This window comes from Panicum hallii, chromosome 6 (genome assembly GCF_002211085.1).
Source record: "Panicum hallii strain FIL2 chromosome 6, PHallii_v3.1, whole genome shotgun sequence".
In the NCBI taxonomy this organism is placed as follows: domain Eukaryota; kingdom Viridiplantae; phylum Streptophyta; class Magnoliopsida; order Poales; family Poaceae; genus Panicum; species Panicum hallii.
The window spans coordinates 7,837,977-7,857,346 of record NC_038047.1 but is presented as its reverse complement, the minus strand read 5'-3'; the positions used below and the strand labels follow the sequence as shown (position 1 = coordinate 7,857,346).

The 19,370-nt window shown below is 45.9% G+C and overlaps 1 protein-coding gene across 1 annotated transcript; it reads right to left on the bottom strand.

Moving 5' to 3' along the window:
- Positions 1–12,880: 12,880 nt before the first annotated feature.
- Positions 12,881–16,515, bottom strand: LOC112897719 (cysteine-rich receptor-like protein kinase 15). Its single transcript, XM_025966108.1, has 7 exons — positions 15,456–16,515; positions 14,905–15,027; positions 14,457–14,608; positions 14,134–14,341; positions 13,795–14,032; positions 13,527–13,680; positions 12,881–13,445 (listed from the first exon to the last, which is right to left on the bottom strand). The coding sequence occupies exons 1-7, from the start codon at positions 16,348–16,350 to the stop codon at positions 13,086–13,088; spliced, it is 2,130 nt and encodes a 709-aa protein (XP_025821893.1). The 5' UTR covers positions 16,351–16,515; the 3' UTR covers positions 12,881–13,085.
- Positions 16,516–19,370: the final 2,855 nt, after the last annotated feature.

Here is a 19,370-nt window from a genome sequence, read left to right as displayed (position 1 = left end):
ACTCGTACATGACATCATTCAGCATTATCATCATTGCTGGGATGCATCCCATTCCACCGACCAACCAGGAGGAAGAGTACAGGCCAAGTCAAACTAGTAACCATGTCCCCAGAAATCTCACCTGAAAACAAACCCACAAACAAGATTGAGTATCCTAATACTCAGCAAGGCTTACGCGAATAGTGGTATATACTTAGCCGACTCCAAGACATGCAAGGCTTTTGGCTGGTGGTTGTTTTTGCCAAAAAGCATCTAAGAGTGAGTCCTTGCTTTCAAATTGTAGCATCAAATTCTAGTTGGTTAATCATTCTAGGTAAGCAACTATCCAAATCACGCATTGTCAGACCCGGGGCTACGGGGCTGTGTACATAACGTAGTTTAAACAAGGTTAAGAGATAAAGCTCATCTTATCTCTTATTTAAGTTGTTTTGTACTCGTTTGAGTAGGAGATAAAGCTATTCGATACAGAAGAAAAACTACCCGAGTTATACCCGGGTACGATTCCTTAGCTCGTATTGATTAGATCCATGTAACCCTGACGTCCCGGATATATAAGAGGGACAGGGACCCCCTCAAAACATCTCATTCTACACCCAAGGAAATACAAACCACCATACAGGACGTAGGGTATTACGCACCTCGCGGCCCAAACCTGTCTAAATCTTGTGTTCCTTGCACCTTCGAGTTTCTGATCTCGGTGTCTCTTCACCTAAACTTACCACCTTGGGTATACCCTGCGGTGGGCAGCCGGTAAAACACCGACAGCTGGCGCGCCAGGTAGGGGAGCGCATCGAAGATCCACCGGCGAACTCGATGGCATCTTTCTAGTTCACCAGAAGGCCGTGCTGGCACCCACCATGGGGCACCTCGACTTCGCGAGGACAATCGGCGGCCCGCCGACGACTACTTCGACTACTCACCTCGACTTGAAAACTAGTCGGAATCGACTCCGACTAGTCGAGCTTCATCAACAAATCATCACAGCTCCATCAACGAGCTCCACGGCTTCATCGACATTCGTCCACGAATGAAGCTAAGTGACTTATACATTTTCCGACTTGTTCTTCACAGGATCGGCTACCTTTTTGGGTACGCCTCTCGACGGGCATGAAACCCTCGGGAGCTACACCATGATCGGCTACCTTTTTGGGTATGCCTCTCGACGGGTATGAAACCCTCGGGGGCTACACCATGATCGACTACTTATCTGTGTACGTCTCTTGATGAGCATTGAAACCCTCCAGAGGTACACTTCGTCGGCTACTTTTGCGCACTGCGCATCCTCTTTGTCGCATGACGACTACTTTTTGCTCGTTGTCTCCTCTTAACGGTCGTTAATCTACTTGACTAGCACATACCTTAATCCGTGAAACCTCGGCTCTTTTGTCACGCCTAACACCTCTACGCGTACACGAGATAAAGATCTCATACGCGCTATGAGCAACGGCTAAAACAGGACCAGGTGCTTAAACGTAAGAGGTGGACTGCTCGGGAGATTTAAATGGCCTAAAAAAGAGCTTGACACAACAATTTTTACACCGAATAAATTTTGGTGTCTTCACATTATTACTGAGTACTACTCGGTATCTTCGCATTATGCTATATAATGTATCCATTATCTTTTTTCAGATCAAGCTTCGGCAACAACCCTTCAAGCAGCAGGGCGTGCCATCACAGTTCCGCTAGTTCCCAGGCTCGGAGGCTGGGCGATGCATACTACTCGACATGGCTCCTTCGGCTCTCCTGGCTCGTAAGCTCGGGGGCTGGATGCTGCAAAACTACTCGAAGACGACTCATATGAAGACTGAGAGTGCAGAAGAAACCCTAAGTCACCGCGCGGTTAAATAAACCAGCGGGAGGCTTAATTTCACTATGTAGAAGGCGAATAGTTTTTCTCGAGATTTCAGAGTAACACCGATGCCTCGATTTTTGGATCCTTTTTCCCAATCCTGGAAGATTTGGGTTCAAGGCTTGGGGGCTGCGGGGTACGTGGCATCGACTACTTATTTTTTTTTGAATTTATTCGAAGAGTAAGTAAGGAAGATTCAAGACTAATGCGACCCTCAGCCTGATTCTTCGATTCAACCTAAGGCTCGGGGGCTACTCCATATGGAGTGCGATTTTTCAATCGCACGCCATAGCAAAGAAATAATTCGGGGCATAAGCACCTCATAGCTTCGATGCAGCCAAGTAACTACTCGAAAAAGAACTTTAAGGTGGAGCTTTGCAAGAAGCCGAAGATGACTTCGAAAGTGCTCGAGAAGCCTGCAATACTCAGCTACGAAGAGCTCGAGGGCTTGTCAAACCCGGGGCTATGGGGCTGTGTACATAACATAGTTTAAACAAGGTTAAGAGATAAAGCTCGTCTTATCTCTTATTTAAGTTGTTTTCTACTCGTTTGAGTAGGAGATAAAGCTAGTCGATACAGAAGGAAACTACCCGAGTTATACCCGGGTACGATTCCTTAGCTCGTATTGATTAGATCCATGTAACCCTGACCTCCCGGATATATAAGGGGGGCAGGGACCCCCTTAAAACATCTCATTCTACATCCAAGGGAATACAAACAACCATACAGGACGTAGGATATTACGCACCTCGCGGCCCGAACCTGTCTAAATCTTGTGTTCCTTGCACCTTCGAGTTCCTGATCTCGGTGTCTCTTAACCTAAACTTACCACCTTGGATATACCCTTCGGTGGGCAACCGGTAAAACACCGACACGCATGGTGGTAATAATTTATTGAGCATCCAACAAGATTAATCATCACCATTGTTTCTCTTCTTACTCTACGTGGTAAAAGGTCAAGCAGTCTTAATGGCCGCGAGAAACGGATGATTCGAATCAAATTTCTTAACATTGCAAGGTAATCCTAAACACACATCAGGTGATTACTCACACGGTCGCACGTGCAACTTTTCTCCTTTATTCCCGTTTCGTGGATCAAGGTCACCCCCTCGAGTACAAAGACCCACTTTGCACTCACCATGTGCCCATAGGAATGAAGTCAAGAGGGTGCGGATGAAGTCCACGCCCCGGTTCAATTAGGTACTTAAGCTTACCAATTACCATATTCTCAGCATGTGGTTAGTACGTTCAAAAACATAACCACCACTACCACACACTGCAACCTTAGTCATTTTCACTACATAGACGGGGCATCAACCAACAACTGAATATCGCATCAAGCCCCGCACGTTGACCTTATGATTCCAACATAAGTAAAACAAGCAACTTCTATATCTCGCGAGTGACAGACAATAACTCGACTTTTACCGATCCTATTAACATGGCATCTAGCAATCTACACATACTAGTGTTCAAACATAGATACTAAGATCATGCAGCTAAGATTTCAATAAATGTCTATAAACTTAAATGCACAAATACATAGAAGTAATAACATTGCTTATATCAAAAATTGGGTTCATGCTCCGGGGCTTGCCTTCCTGAGCAAAGTTAGCCTCTGTCTCTTCTGAACTTTAGTCCAGATCTTCAGCAACTTCAGTTAGATTCACTTGATCTTTACATTGCGCACTCTCAAACTTGGGGATCACCTCGTACGTTCCGTCAACAAGAGCATAAGGGGTACCGTCGACATGAGATGCACATGCATAAGTTGTGTTGATGGCAAGTTAAATCGAGCATTTCACTATAAAACAAAACTCAAGTTAAGTTATAAAATACTCCATTTACAATTCCTTGGGTAGTCCTTTACTGAGTACTATTTAGATTAACTCCATTAAGTAATTGGGGTTTTTCTCATTTGATTTACATGCAGAAATTTTCTATTTTCATATTTAGACACAAGACATCATGTAGGATTTATATTTGAAGTTAGATAAAGTTTCTGATGCTTAAATTTTTATACAGAGTACATTTTCTAGTGACAAACCTACTGTAAAAATTTCAGCTATTTTTACCTAGCAGATTAAGCATAATAAATCAAGTAAACAGCTAGAGCTAGAACATAAATTTATTTATACAGATAGACTATGCATGCACTGGTGCCCCAAATTTTACTGTGTTGCTTATATACTTATGCTAATTTTACTATTAATTTTTCATATTTTATTGTCCAAGTTACAGGGCATAGAAAATACAGAAATATTTTTCTATATTATTAATATTTATTTTTATTGGCAGATTTACTGAGCTTCTATACCCCAAATTTTTCTAGCATGTTAAACTACTCAAGTATGTCCTCTAGTAAAAATATCATATTTTCTAGGTAGAGAAACTATTTATTTTGATTTAATGCACCTATACATGGATAAGATCTAAAGAGCATGCTAGACAGTAGCAATGTGCCTAAAAATTTTATCATAGCACTTAAGCAACAATTAGAACCTATTGTAAAAAATTTTATAAGCAGATCTATAGTATAACATCATGAACTAATATATCTAGCAAAATAGAGCATGAAACTTTTACACGGTAGGTTCTGGTTCCGAAACTTTTACACAAAGCTTAAGATCCAGGTACTAGTCTACTGCCCAAACTAAAGTATAGCACTAGCCTAGAACATGAGTTACATTTAAAAGCTATTAAAAACTAACATTTATTCCAGACTAAGATTCATTTGGAATCTTGTCACGATCCTGTACAAAAGTTGTATATCGTTTCACAACGAACTCAGAATATTGTAGTTTGTATTTTCCCGATGTTTCTACAATTTTTAATGCATTTTACAGTTTCACAGCTTTGAAAACAAAACTTGAAATAGGGTCCCACAGATAGGTCCCTGGCTTTTTGCGCTGAGCACCCTGGAAAGAATGCAATCGCTACAATGTGGTCCCTGAGCGCAGCTGCCATGGTTTCTTGCTGAAATCCGGCAAGGGGAAAGGGAGCAGGGAGCAAGAGTGAAGTGAAGGTTATCTCGTGATGGCTTCGGTTGGTGCTGGGGTGACTGGAGTTTGGCCGGCAGTAGGAGCCGGAAGATTGGCAGCGAGGGAGCTCTGCTCAGGTGAGCTCCGGCGAGGGAGGTCGGGTTAGGGAGCTTTAGGGGGCTGGTGGCGAGTTACCTAGGGGGTTGTTTGGGGATGAGGGAGGCCGGAGGTGAGGGCATGGCCGCAAGGTTCAGGTGGCGTTCATGGTAGGCGGCTGTGCTGCTTGGGCGTGAGAAGGGGGTTGGCACAGCTTTTATAGGCACTGCGGGAGGCGAGGTTAGGCTGGGCGCAGCACAACAGAGGCCGCAGCAAGGGCGCGGTGTTGCCGGCGCGTCGTGGCTCGATCGACGGGAATCAACGGCTGCATGGCGCGCGCGCGTCGTGCATGGGCGGATTCATGGTAGGGGAGGGCGATTCGGCCACAGGCCTGGTGGGGCATTGCCCTTTGGCGCGACTCACCGGCAGGCATCACCGGCTCGGTGGCCGGCGGCCACTGCCCGTCGACAGGACAGAACAGGGGAGGAAGAGGAAGGAAAGAGAAGGAATAGAGAGAAAGAGTGAAGGTCCAAGTTCAAAAAACGTTTTCTCAAAATTTTAAAAGGAATTTTTGAAATCAGCCAACATGAAAGTTGTAGGAAATTTGAAACTCTATAACTTTTCTTTTAGGTCAAAGTTAATTTGAGCTAAAGTTTGAAAGATATTTTAAATTTTCAAAAATTAGAATTTGAATGACTTGTCGTTTAATGTTTAAAATTTCAAATTTTCATCATGATCTCAACTAGACTTTGATTGAACATGACAAGAGGGAGGTGTCTAACCATTTTATTATGCATTATTGGTTTGATTTGAAAGTTATAAAGAGGTACTTTGTACACACATACACATGCATATACACTCATCCACACATGCACATGTATAGTTCAATTAAAATACTTTTGGTTACATTTCTCATGGTCAAAGATGCATTGTCAAGGTTCTTGCTTAGCAATTTAAACACCTAGGGTGTTACACAACCGTTTGAGTAAACTACAAATTGAAACTTCTCTGTGCGTATATATATAAAACTTTCATTTCCTTTACTCTCGAATTCATCCAAATAGAAGGGGCATTGCAATCGATCCTACGTGAACACTGTTGGAATATTTGGGCCTAGCCCATGTAAATCCAAATAATTTCTATAAAATCTCAAAGGCCCATTAGTGCATAGGTGCATGGCAATAAGTTAGTCCCACCTTGCTAGTGGAGGTGGAGGGAAACTAACTTAAATAGTTGGATGCTCTCCATGCTCTTGGAAGTGTGGGTGAGAGGAAGAAGGAAGAACACGCGTGTGCTTGCTCGCCTTGCCTCGCCGGGCCGAGCTAGGGCTTTGAGCGAAGGGCGCGGACGCGCGACGTGCGCGTGAATGGTCCGCCAAAATTCGGATCCAATCCTTACGGGCATGCGGCTTCTTTTTGCCGATCCGGTAAAGAGCCGATTGGCTCTCCGGTCTCGGGCGAAAGAGCCGATTGTTCCTTATGATCGGCTCTCCGGTAAAGAGCCGATCTGTTCTCCGGTCTCGGGCGAAGGGCGCGCAACGTGTGCGTGAAAGAAAGGTCCTGAAATCAGCTGAAAGCTGATTGTTCTCCGGCGGCTTCTTCTTGCCACTTTGAATCTGTTACGGATTTCACGCGCGGAATATTTGGGACTCGTAACCGACTAGGTTTTTGGGACGCCAAAAACCCTAGCAGTTCTCCTTATAAATATGCGCAGGTGCCAGCACAGAATCGATGGAAAAAAATAGAGAAAACCTACAACGCACAGTACGCCTCAACCTGCCTGCTGCGCTGCCGCGTACGCTACTTCATCCTGTTCGTCGGCGTGCACCACCGATCCGGAGAGCAGGTCTCCGAAACCTCGTCCTCAGCGATCCTGCACCAGGAGAGGACGAATAAGGTTTTTGGGAAGCGCTCTGCACGACTGCTCAAATGCTTCCAAATCGTCGTCCTCTACGTCCTCATCACCACGGCTCGTCTACCTCCTCGTCAGTGGGGCGCGACTCGGCGTCGTCGAGCGCGCGGAGGTGCTGATCGTCACCATCGTCTTCTTTGCCTGGTTATCCCAGTCGGATAAGAAACGTATGGTTTTCTGTCCCTAACTATGTCTTTCATACCTAGTATGATCTTGTTAGGTTGATCTTGCTGCTGCAATATTTTATCTTAAATTATATTATGAGCATATTTAGATCTATTCGTTTTCTGTACGCAATTTTCTTCATGGTCATGATTTATCTTCGGATTAATTTAAAACTGAAATTTTTATTTTTTCCAACAATCCAAAAACCTTATTATAGGAATTTCAGTTTCATGGCTGGATTTGTTGATGCTCTGAGGCCCGAGAAATTCTCTTGCGAGCACTTTAAGAGATGGCAAACGAGAGTAATTCTATGGCTCTCTGCCATGAACGTGCTGTGGGTGTCCAAGGGCAAACCTGAGGGGCCTCTTACCCCTGAGCAGGAGAAGGCCTTTACCGAAGCCAACACACTTTTTATGGGCGCTGTGATCGGCACACTTGTAGATCTTCTACAGGATGTGTACCTTCATCACACAGACGCTAAAAAGTTGTGGGACACCCCGGAGGCCGATTATGGCAGCACAGATGCTGGCACTGAGCTGTACATCATGGAGCAGTACCATGACTACAAGATGATCGATGGGAAATCTGTAGTCATGCAGGCTCATGAGATACAGTGCATGGCCAAGGAGCTTGAGCACCTCAAGATCAACCTACCCGACAAGTTTGTGACTGGTGGCATCATTGCCAAGTTGCCTCCTTCATGGAGGGATTTCGCCACTACTCTCAAATATAAGAGGATGGAGATATCAGTGTCTGGTCTGATAGCATCCCTTCATGTTGAGGAAAAAGCTCGGGCTAAGGATGGGCGATCTAAGGCTGCTGAGGGCCAGACTAGCGCCAACATGGTGCAAAAGTCTCATGGCAAAGGCAAGGGCAAGCGAAAGAAGACCAAGCCGTAGCCTACCACTACTTTCAAGAAGAAGAAATTCAAGGAAGGTCAAGGCTATTTTGTGTGTGGATCTACTGATCATTGGGCAAAGAAGTGCCCACACCGCAAAGGAAGGAAGCCTTCACCTGAGCAGAAGACTGTGAACACGGTCACCATGGCTGGAGTGGAAACCAGTGGGTATAATTCTTTACCTTCGGTTTTTTCAGTATTTCAATCTACTGGTTGGTGGCTTGATACTGGTGCAAATATTCATGTGTGCTCTAATGCTACCTTGTTTTCTTCTTACCAGACCGCTCGGGATTCTACAGTGATGATGGGCAATGGGTCGCATGCTACTGTTCATGGTGTTGGCACGGTCGATCTGAAGCTTACTTCAGGAAAAATCGTGCAGCTGAAGAACGTGCAGCATGTCCCTACTATCGGCAAGAATCTAGTTAGTGGCTCCATTTTGTGTAGGGATGGTTTTAAAGTAGTGATTGAGTCCAATAAATTTGTCATGTCTAAGTGTGGACAATTTATCGGTAAATGCTATGAGTGCGGAGGCTTGTTCCGTTTTTCAGTCTCAGATTACTGCAATAAGTCTGTGAACTTAATTTCAGATGGTATAAATGAGAGCGATGCATCTATTTGGCACTCACGTTTATGTCATCTGAATTTTGGGTATATGTTTCGACTTTCCACCATGAGTTTAATTCCGAAATTTTCCATAGTCAAAGGTTCAAAGTGTTATAGTTGTGTGCAATCGAAGCAACCTCGAAAAACTCACAAGGTGGCTGAGGAGAGACGTTTGGCGCCTGTAGAACTCCTCCATTCAGATATCTGTGAGATGAATGATGTGTTAATAGAAGGTGGAAAAAGATATTTCATGACCTTGATTGACGATGCAACTAGATTTTACTATGTGTACTTGTTGAAAACAAAAGATGAGGCTCTTAACTGCTTTAAAATCTATAAGGCTGAAGTAGAAACCCAACTTGAGAAAAAGATCAAACGACTTAGGTCCGATCGAGGAGGTGAATATTTCTCTAACGACTTTGACTTATTCTGTGTGGAACACGGCATTATTCATGAGAGGACGCCTTCCTATTCACCCGAATCAAACGGGGTTACGAAAAGGAAGAATCGCACATTGTCTGACTTGATTAACGCTATGTTAGACACCGCTGGATTATCTAAGGCATGGTGGGTTGAGGCTGTATTGACTGCATGTCATGTTCTGAATAGAGTTCCCATGAAGAATAAGGAAAAGACTCCTTACGAGGAGTGGATTGGGAGAAAACCTTCACTCTCTTACTTGCGCACATGGGGTTGTTTGGCCAAGGTGAATGTGCCAATCAACAAGAAGCTCAAGTTGGGAACTAAAACTGTGGATCGTATCTTTTTGGGTTATGCACATCATAGCATTGCTTATAGATTTCTAGTAGTTAAAACTGAGGTGCCTGATATGCATGTAAATTCACTTCCTGAGTCTCGTGATGCTACTTTTTTTGAGAATATTTTTCCTATGAAAGACTCGCATGTTATATCTTCATTACGTCTGAATGAAACAATGAATACAACTCCTGAATCTGTTGAATTTTTTGAGCATGATGAACACACACTTGAATCAAATCATGAGGAGATTCACAGTGATGCTCCTAGGAGGAGCAAGAGGCAAAAGACTGCAAAGTCTTTTGGTGATATTTTACTGTTTATCTTATAGATGATTCTCCCAAAACAATCACTGAGGCATTCTCATCTCCTGATGCGGATGATTGGAAAGAAGCTATCCGTAGCGAGATGGACTCCATTCTCTCCAATGGAACTTGGGAGCTGGTCGAAAGACCGTATGGCTGCAAACCTGTGGGTTGCAAGTGGGTGTTCAAGAAGAAGCTTAAGCCTGATGGTACTATTAACAAGTACAAGGCTCGTCTTGTGGCTAAGGGTTACACCCAGAAAGAAGGCGAAGATTTCTTTGATACTTACTCACCTGTTGCGAGATTGACCACTATTCATGTTCTACTCTCCCTGGCTGCCTCACATGGTCTTCTCATCCATCAGATGGATGTTAAGACAGCTTTTCTCAACGGAGAGCTGGAAGAGGAAATCTACATGACACAACCTGATGGTTTTGTAGTAGAGAGTCATGAGAACAAGGTGTGCAAGTTGTATAAATCTTTGTATGGCCTGAAGCAAGCACCTAAGCAATGGCATGAGAAATTCAACTCGACACTCATATCAGCAGGCTTTAGTGTCAATGAGGCTGATCGATGTGTGTATTACCGCTATGGTGGGGGTCAACGAGTTATATTATGTTTGTATGTTGATGACATACTGATCTTTGGCACTAGTCTTGATGTAATCAACATGATCAAGATATTCTTGTTTCAAAACTTTGATATGAAAGATCCTGTTGAGGCTGATGTTATTCTCAACATCAAGCTGATCAAGGGAGAGAATGGGATTACTCTTTCGCAATCCCATTATGTGGAGAAAATGTTGAATCGGTTTGGCTATAAGGATAGCAAATCTAGTCCAACTCCCTATGATCCGAGCTTGATCCTTCGAAAGAACAACAGAATTGGCAGAGACCAATTGAGATATTCACAAATGATTGGTTCACTCATGTATCTTGCGAGTGCAACGAGACCTGACATCTCTTTTGCTGTTAGCAAGTTGAGCCGGTTTACTAGTAATCCGGGAGATGATCATTGGCGTGCGCTTGAGCGCGTAATGCACTACTTGGTGGGTACTATGGAATACGGGATTCACTATTCCGGTTTTCCTGCAGTACTGGAAGGATACAGTGATGCTAATTGGATATCGGATCTAGATGAGCTGTATGCCACTAGTGGATACGTTTTCACTCTTGGCGGTGCTGCTATTTCATGGAGATCATGCAAACAGATGATCCTGACAAGATCTACTATGGAAGCGAACTCACAGCACCAGATACAGCTACAGTGGAAGCCGATTGGCTTCGTGAGCTCTTGATGGACTTACCTATTGTCGAGAAACCATTGCCGGCAATAATGATGAACTGTGACAATCAAATTGTGATTGCCAAGGTAGACAGTTCAAAGGACAATATGAAGTCTTCAAGACATATCAAGAGATGGTTAAAATCAGTCAGACAAATGAGAAACTCCGGAGTTATCACTGTGGGTTATGTCCACACTGAGAAAAATCTGGCTGATCCGTTCAACAAGGGGCTGTCACGTAATGTGATAGATAATGCATCCAAGGAGATGGGTTTAAGACCTGTATAAGCTATTCCCTAGTGGTAACCCAACCTATGTGATCGGAGATCCCGTGAAATAGGATTTGGGAAGAACAGGCTAGAGGTTAGCATGAGAGTAACCTTTTATACTCACTCGAGAAGAATGCAATACTCTCGATTACTGCATGGTAGGTTGGCATTGGCCTTAATGTATTTTGTTGGTTTTAATTAGCAAAGATGTTATCATGCAGAACATTCTTGAAAGAATACACCTATATGAGCCCGACTGTTGGACGGTCGCAGTCTGTGAGATACGGGTGGTCTCTATTACGCTCATGAAGAGACCAGGGAGTACGACCTATATGCTCCAACTGCGAAGTAGCCTACTGGAGGTCAAGTATCAGTTTGACTGTAAGTGAAACTTATTTGCATAAAACTTGCAATTCAAGGCTTAGTCCATTGTTCAAGTTGTGAATAAGTGTAACTTGCTGTTCTAGATGGAAATTCAACTTAACTGTCTCCATTGAAATACTGGTATATCAAACAACAGTGGGTTGAGGTAAAAATCATAATAAAACTTTGAGATCTGGTGAGGGATTGTTGGAATATTTGGGCCTAGCCCATGTAAATCCAAATAATTCCTATAAAATATCAAAGGTCCATTAGTGCATAGGTGCATGGCAACAAGTTAGTCCCACCTTGCTAGTGGAGGTGGAGGGAACCTAACTGAAATAGTTGGATGCTCTCTATGCTCTTGCAAGTGTGGGTGAGAGGAAGAAGGAAGAACATGCGCGCGCTCGCTCGCCTCGCCTCGCCGGGCCGGGCTCGGGCTCGGGCTTGAGGCAAAGGGCGCGGGCGCGCGACGTGCGCGTGAATGGTCCGCCAAAATTCGGATCCAATCCTTGCGGGCATGCGGCTTCTTTTTGCCGATCCGGTAAAGAGCCGATCGGTTCTCCGGTCTCGGGCAAAAGAGCCGATTGTTCCTTATGATCGGCTCTCCGGTAAAGAGCCGATCTGTTCTCCGGTCTCGGGAGAAGGGCGCGCAACTTGTGCGTGAAAGAAAGGTCCTGAAATCGGCTAAAAGCCGATTGTTCTCCGGCGGCTTCTTCTTGCCACTTTGAATATGTTACGGATTTCACGCGCGGAATTTTTGGGACTCGTAATCGACTAGATTTTTGGGACGCCAAAAACCCTAGCGGTTGTCCTTATAAATACGCGCGGGTGCCGGCACAGAATCGACAGAAAAAAAATAGAGAAAACCTACAACGCACAATACGCCTCAACCTGCCTGCTGCGCCGCCACGTACGCTACTTCATCCCGTTCATCGGCGTGCACCGGCGATCGGGAGAGCAGGCCTCCGGAACCTCATCCACAGCGATCCTGCACCGGGAGAGGGCGAAAAAGGTTTTTCGGAAGCGCTCTGCGCGACTGCTCAAACGCTTCCACATCGCCGTCCTCTACGTCCTCGTCACCACGGCTCGTCTACCTCCTCGTCGGTGGGCGCGACTCGGCGTCGTCAAGCGCGGGGAGGTGCTAATCGTCGCCGTCGTCTTCTTTGCCTGGTTATCCCAGTCGGGCAAGAAACGTATGGTTTTCTGTTCCTAATTATATCTTTCATACCTAGTATGATCTGGTTAGGGTTGATCTTACTGCTGCAATATTTTATCTTAAATTATATTATGAGCATATTTAGATCTATTAGTTTTCTGTACGCAATTTTCGTCATGGTCATGATTTATCTTCGTATTAATTTAAAACTGAAGTTCCTATTTTTCCCAACAAACACTAGTGACGAGGTAACAGAGGGTACCATGATCAGTATAAGCCCTTGGTCCTTGGATCAAATGAGATGGACAGCTCACAGTAGACCTAATTCTGTTTTCAGAATTTATCTTTACCATGCTATATATGGTTTAAGACCGATGGATCAATCATAGGCTGAATCACAGCTAGCAGCTTGTTGTGCTCCGCACTCAGTGCTACAGATATCCATACTACCTTGGTTGAATCTCCGAGATAGATATCTCATTCTCTGAAACCATGGTTGTCGATGACTGCAGCACACCATCAGAGTTCCTGGCACCGGATCTTGATGGGCGATCATCTGACTCAGTGAAGCCAGAGCTGAAGACGAAGGCTGGCCTAGACGGGGCTCGCCTGTCGTTGCACATTGTCGTCGGACTGCTGAGCATAAGCATCACCGCAGAGGCGTCCGGCCGATCCACCGGGTTCTCCTGAACGCATAGGAGCCCAATCTCTATGCAGTTGAAGACCTCACTTTCCGGGTACCGCGACACGGCCAGCGATGGGTCCACCACATCCACCATCGAACCAGCCCTCCAACTGTCCCAAACCTGTATAGATGATCGATCGGCATTCATGTATGTGAAACATATGTGACATAAGGAACATCCTCATTATGACAGTGCACTTACATGGCTCAGCACAGATATGGAGTCTGAAGTGTCGCTATATGCGCTGTTGTTCCTTTGCCCGGTCACCATCTCAAGGACTATCACACCAAAGCTGAATATGTCCGATTTGGTCGAAACGTGCCCCCAGTAGGCATACTCCGGGGACATGTACCCGCTGCGTGCATGAACAATAATGATGTGCAATCAAGAGTTACTGCGAAGTAATCAACGTTATTGACAGACTATATATACTTGATTATTGATGCATTTGGTAGCAGTTGGTACTTACAGGGTTCCAACAGGCCGTCTTGTTATATCTCTAGACTGGTCATTGCTGAAAGCCCTGGCAATGCCGAAATCTGAAATTTTGGGGTTCATTTCCGCATCAAGCAATATATTGCTCGGCTTTATATCCCTGTGGATGACCTTCAAGCGGGACTCCTCGTGGAGATAGAGAAGTCCCCGTGCAATACCGCAGATGATGGCAAACCTCTTGTTCCAATCCAGCTGCTGCCGTCTCACTGGATCTGCAGGTACAAACCAAGAGAAGAAACATAGAGGATGAATCCGTATGTGTTGTGTTCTCTTACATGAATTTGAGCGGTATATTGTTTGATTAAAAATATACCGGAAAGGAAGATATCTAGGCTTCTATTGGGCATGTACTCGTAGATGACCAGCTTCTCTTCATGCAGGGAGACCCCCAGGAGCTGCACCAGGTTCCTGTGCTTAAGCTTGGCAGCTAGCACGAGCTCATTCTTAAGCTCTTGGAACCCCTGTGAGGAGTTCTGTGAAAGCCTCTTCACAGCTATCTCTGTCCCGTCCTGTAATGTACCCTGCACAAAGGAAAGAACATGTAGTGACAATGCATCTTTGACCATGCATATGTTTGATTGCGCCGTTTAGTTAGTTTTATTAACTACAATAGTTCATCATGATATGAAAATATACCTTGAATACTTCTCCAAAACCTCCCCTTCCAAGTTTGTTTTCTTCGGAGAAATTGTTTGTTGCAGCTCTTAACACCACGAGATTAAGTTGCTCGGGCTCAACATATCCGATGTCTTCTTCTTTGCTACTACTATTGCTTTTCAGAAAAAAAGCTGCATAGGGAAAACATGGACTTAATTTAGCTGAAAGACTGAAATTGTGAAGTTGAATCTGGCTATCTCCCTTTTTAGAAGTAAACATTCTGAAACGAATAGTAATATGCCAAATATAATCTTTCTGAAATGGGATTCAAAGGCATTTTAATTCCTAAGCTATGTAAGCACACAATCCTTTTGAACTGCCAAGACAACGACTTTTATCATCTAACTGTACTCCACAACACCGAGATTAAAGAACCACGTACCCAGGTAGACGCAGATCATAATTATCAGGCAGTGTGGGCGCGTACCTGGTGGTGTTTTCATCCGGTTGACCTTTCGCCTATAGAAGAAAACACCAGCGATGATGACTGCGGTGAGGACCGTTCCAACAGAGAAGGCGACGGCGAGAATCACATAAACCCCCTTAATTCCTGCATTTCAATCTCAACCCGTTAATGAAATCACCTAGTGCTTTCTTTTTATATAGACATAGCACGTCTATTTGGTACTTCCTCCATTTCAAATGATAGATCGTTTTGATAAATTTAGATACGTAATTTTGCTATGTATCTACATGTATAGCCCGTTAACTTTGATAATTTTCTAATATTGAAAATCCACTTGTCCTACTGTAATAACCAGCCCGTTTGTGTACCGGGTTCTGCCCTTTGGCCCATCATGGGCCGCCCATGTGGCCCGCTCTGATGAAATTAGTCACAAATTAAACATGAGATTCGACTGAAATTCTAATTAATTTCCATCAACTGGTATGCAAACAACATACTCAATCAATTGTATCCAGGGTTGTTTATATAGTACTCTATATGCATGCAGACATGCAGTTCGGAATGAATCTCACCTTGCCGTTGTCCGACGAGAGCGGCCGGCGCTACAATCGGCGGCCCGTTGAGGGCCAGATTATAGTACGGGTACACCTCCATGCGCAGGTAGCAGTTGTAGCCGAGCACCACCCCGCCCCGGTGACCGGAGCAGCAGCTCGGCAGCTGCTGCACCGAGTCCTGCAAGCACTTGTGGCTCTCCGCCGGCGTCCGATCCCTCATGGCCTGCAGCAGCCCGTACATGGTGCCGTTGGGGCCAGTGGCGTCATACACGGCCGCCCCCGTCGCGAACATCGGCGCCGGCGACGCCGACGCCGTGTCGTCCGAACCGTTGACGACGCGCGCGGCGAGGTGGCTCATGAGCGCGTTGTAGCTTATCTCGAAGCCGTCCTTGTCGGAGACGACGACGGCGTTCTGGAACGGCTGCCGGAACGCGTCCTCGTAGGCGGTGGACGCGTTGGTGTCCGCGAAGCTGACGAAGCAGAACATCGGCGCTGGGATCGTCACGCCGGAGCCGTCGTCGTACCAGATGGCGGCGCGGCGGCTGCTGTCGTTGCAGCGGCTCCGGATGCTCCGCGCGGCGTCCCGGAGGTACGTGGCGCAGCGGGACGGCGTGGAGTCGCCGCGGCAGAGTCCCCGGACGAAGGCGCCGTCGGTGCCGTCGCCGCGGGACAGGGACGCGAACCCCGTGGGCGCCGCGGCCGACGGGAGCGCGTCCAGTAGCGCGTCGACGTTGGACCAGTAGGTGCTGTTGGTGGTGGTGGAGGAGGAGGAGGACGGTGATGAGGGAGATGGAGAAGGCGACGCCGGCGATTGGCAGTCCACCCACGTGAACTGGCTGTCCTTGGATGTTACGACGGTGGAGAGGCTCGCCACCGTGGCAAGGAGGAGGAGGCCACGGCAAGACGACGGCATGGGATGTTCTGTGGAGGTAGTGTGTCAAGCTGAACGACGAACAGCATGATCATCGCAAGAATCTCATCTGACACTAGGATATGATGATTTAGTTGCTGGGATGACCCCAGCGTAGACTTGGCGAAGACTGAACTTGGCTGATATCTACCACATGTGTCCGGTGGATCTTTTCCATAATAATTGAGCCTACGCAGTGTCCTCGTTCGTAAGGTGGCGGCTGAAACAGCTCTCCCTTTTCTGAAAACGATAGGGGAAATGACTTTCTTTTTCTAAAAACGATAAAGGAAAATATCTATGTACATACCCATCCTAATTAAGTCTAGAAGATAACTTATTGTACAAGTTGTATGTTAAGTAATAATAAGATTACATATCAATGCACCGTACTACCGATAGACGGCATCAATATACTCGCAACAATTTAGTAAGGCGTGGTGGTTGAAACAGCCGCCTCTTTTCTGAAAACGACAAGGGAAAGATCTTTGTTTAAAAAATAATAAGTGAAAATGTCTTTCCTTTTCTGAAAAGAATAAAAGAAAAATATCTATCTTGGCCTACGTTTTCTGTCTTTGAATCTCGTGAATATAGTTTTAGGTATATTAGAAACTATAAAAAATACACACAAAAAGGACCGTAGAACCGTAGAACTTGGTATTTGTAGTTTGTTCAGGGGTGGATCTAGTATGGGGGCAGGAGGTGGGGAGGGGGAGGGGCTGGAGCCCCCCTATCCCATGCATCCTATGAAATAAGGAGAAAGAGAGTCCTACTTACAAATTTACGAATTTACGGATGTCGAGGAGGCCTACGAGCTGGAAGGCGTAGAAAGATAGATTTAATTTCAAATTTCAGTTTATTTCACTGAGTTAATTAATGATAATATGTAGGGAGATACTTAAAGTTGAATGATAAAAAAGGAGGCTTATCTTTTTTCTTACAAGTCCAGCAATCTTTATAATGTCACAGTTCATCTAGTCATCGAGAATTTTACTCGCACGCAAAACCAGCAAGTGCAATATTAGATAAGTTCCCTACAGTTATCCCAAACAAATGAAATTCTAAAATATTAGCCAATCAGCCTGCAGGAGTAGATACATGCAACATGTAAATGGCATTCTAACAGCCTACCCTCTGCTGCATGCTCGAATAAATTTTCATGCGCATTTATAAGCTCAACTAATTTCTCATGAACTACATCATCGCCTCTATTATTACTGAAAATCCAAAGAAATATCTAATCAGCACATTTTCTCTGATCAAGCATAGACAAACAATATTGTCACAAAATAAATCCAAAAAAGTTAGCACCTTGCAACAAGCTAAAATCTTTAGCAATTTACTACCTCTAAATAAATAGGAACCCGAGAGTCACAAAATTGTTTGATACTTACCACAAGTAGCTACTAGTCACAAGGCAATCACTCATAACACAATGCAAATCACATAGTAACTGATGGTATTGATCCCCTTTTCCCCATCAGGTAGCAATAATTCATCGTGATCGCTCTAAACAACAACAATTCATCATGGCAACCACCAACAGTGCCGAGGCTAGAATGCTAAATCCACTCCCATACAGTTATCAGGATCCACACATGCTGTGCATGATCACTCAATCAGCATGGCTACATAAAGGGATATGCATGAGAGAAGAAAACGACTAACCAATTATCTGTACCCAGTATTTCTGCACCTTAAATAGTAGCTTGCCTGCTCAATTACCTGTCTCCATGATCGATTTTATAAGACATAAAAAAGAAGACCACAGAGCAGAGAAAGGCGGCCTGGCATGAGAGAGGTGAGAGGCACACAGCACAGATCATACATAACCCTAACGAGGTGAAGTCGCTAACAAGTAAACAAGAGAAGCCAAGTAACAAAGACAAGATCCACAAAGAATTGCAGTGTGGATTTAGTTCAATTGAACTGAAGTGCGGGCGTAGGCAGTAAACCCCAATTCCCAACCCCAAGATTCCAAGATGGAGAAAAGGCGGCGTTCGAAACAGAGGCCTTTGCCTTGCAGGGTCGAACGGTTGGAGAAGAGGCAAGGAAGACTACCAGGGACCAGAGGCTTGTGAGCAAGCGGGGTCCAATGCCTCTCACGCCGCTGCTTGCCCCGGTGGCAGAGGAGGAAGTGACGACGTGGCGGCGCGCGAGCACGTGGCCGCGATTGACCCGTAGAGGGGGCCGGAGCCGCCGCTCCAGCTGCAGCTTGCCGCAGCGGCATAGGAGGAATGGACGTCGTGGCGGCGCGCATTCTCACCGGCGGCGCGAAACTCACGGAACAATGTCCGCGCGGGCCGTCTTGGGTTCATGGCGGCCGCTGGTGGTGGATGGAGACCCCGGATCTGGATCTCATCCTCACCCTCACCCTCACCCAGCGGCGAGAGGCGGCGGCGTGCGGGGCTGACTTCACCGATCCATGACCCGAGCACCGCCGCCATTCCCACCGGAGGCCACCGGTCACGGGGGCCGCTGCCGCCAAGGAGTCGATGGTCAAGCGAGGGCCCAATGCCATTCCCGGTGGCAAGCGGCGGGGCATGCGCAGGCTGACTCCCCGGCGGGGGCGAGCCACTACCTACCCTCCTCCCACGGGCTTTGCGTCGGGTGCGAGATGCGCCGCCTCCACGGCGGCGAGCGATGACGGGGGCCCGATCCCCCGCCACGGATTCCTTCTCGGCAGCGAGCGTCGACCGTTGGGCCGACCCATTGCCCGCCCTCTTCCCAGGGGCCGAGCTAAGGGTGTGGCGCGAGTTGCCTCCACTACGGGGAGCGAAGGACTCATCGCCGGCCATGGAAACCCTAGGCGCCGAGCCAAACAGTCTACGAAGTACTCGTAGAGAAGAAACAAACAAAAAAGGGAAGAGAAAGAAAAATAATATAAATAAATGTGTATCAATAATCATCTTCCCATATTATCCTTGTACCACCCTATACTACCTCATAGTACTGATCAATATCTTAGTGGTATAGAAAATCTGGACCGATCTTTACATGCGAGTCTTTTCAGACAGTAGTATATG

What these genes read in the sequence shown, in the direction of transcription:
- LOC112897719 (XM_025966108.1), bottom strand. Translation starts at nt 16,350, where the DNA reads ATGCCGTCGTCTTGCCGTGGCCTCCTCCTCCTTGCCACGGTGGCGAGC. An exon ending in TCTCGTCGGACAACGGCAAG is followed by an intron (nt 15,028 to 15,455) that starts GTGAGATTCATT and finishes ATTGAAATGCAG; the next exon opens with GAATTAAGGGGGTTTATGTG. An exon ending in CCTAGATATCTTCCTTTCCG is followed by an intron (nt 14,033 to 14,133) that starts GTATATTTTTAA and finishes TTGTACCTGCAG; the next exon opens with ATCCAGTGAGACGGCAGCAG.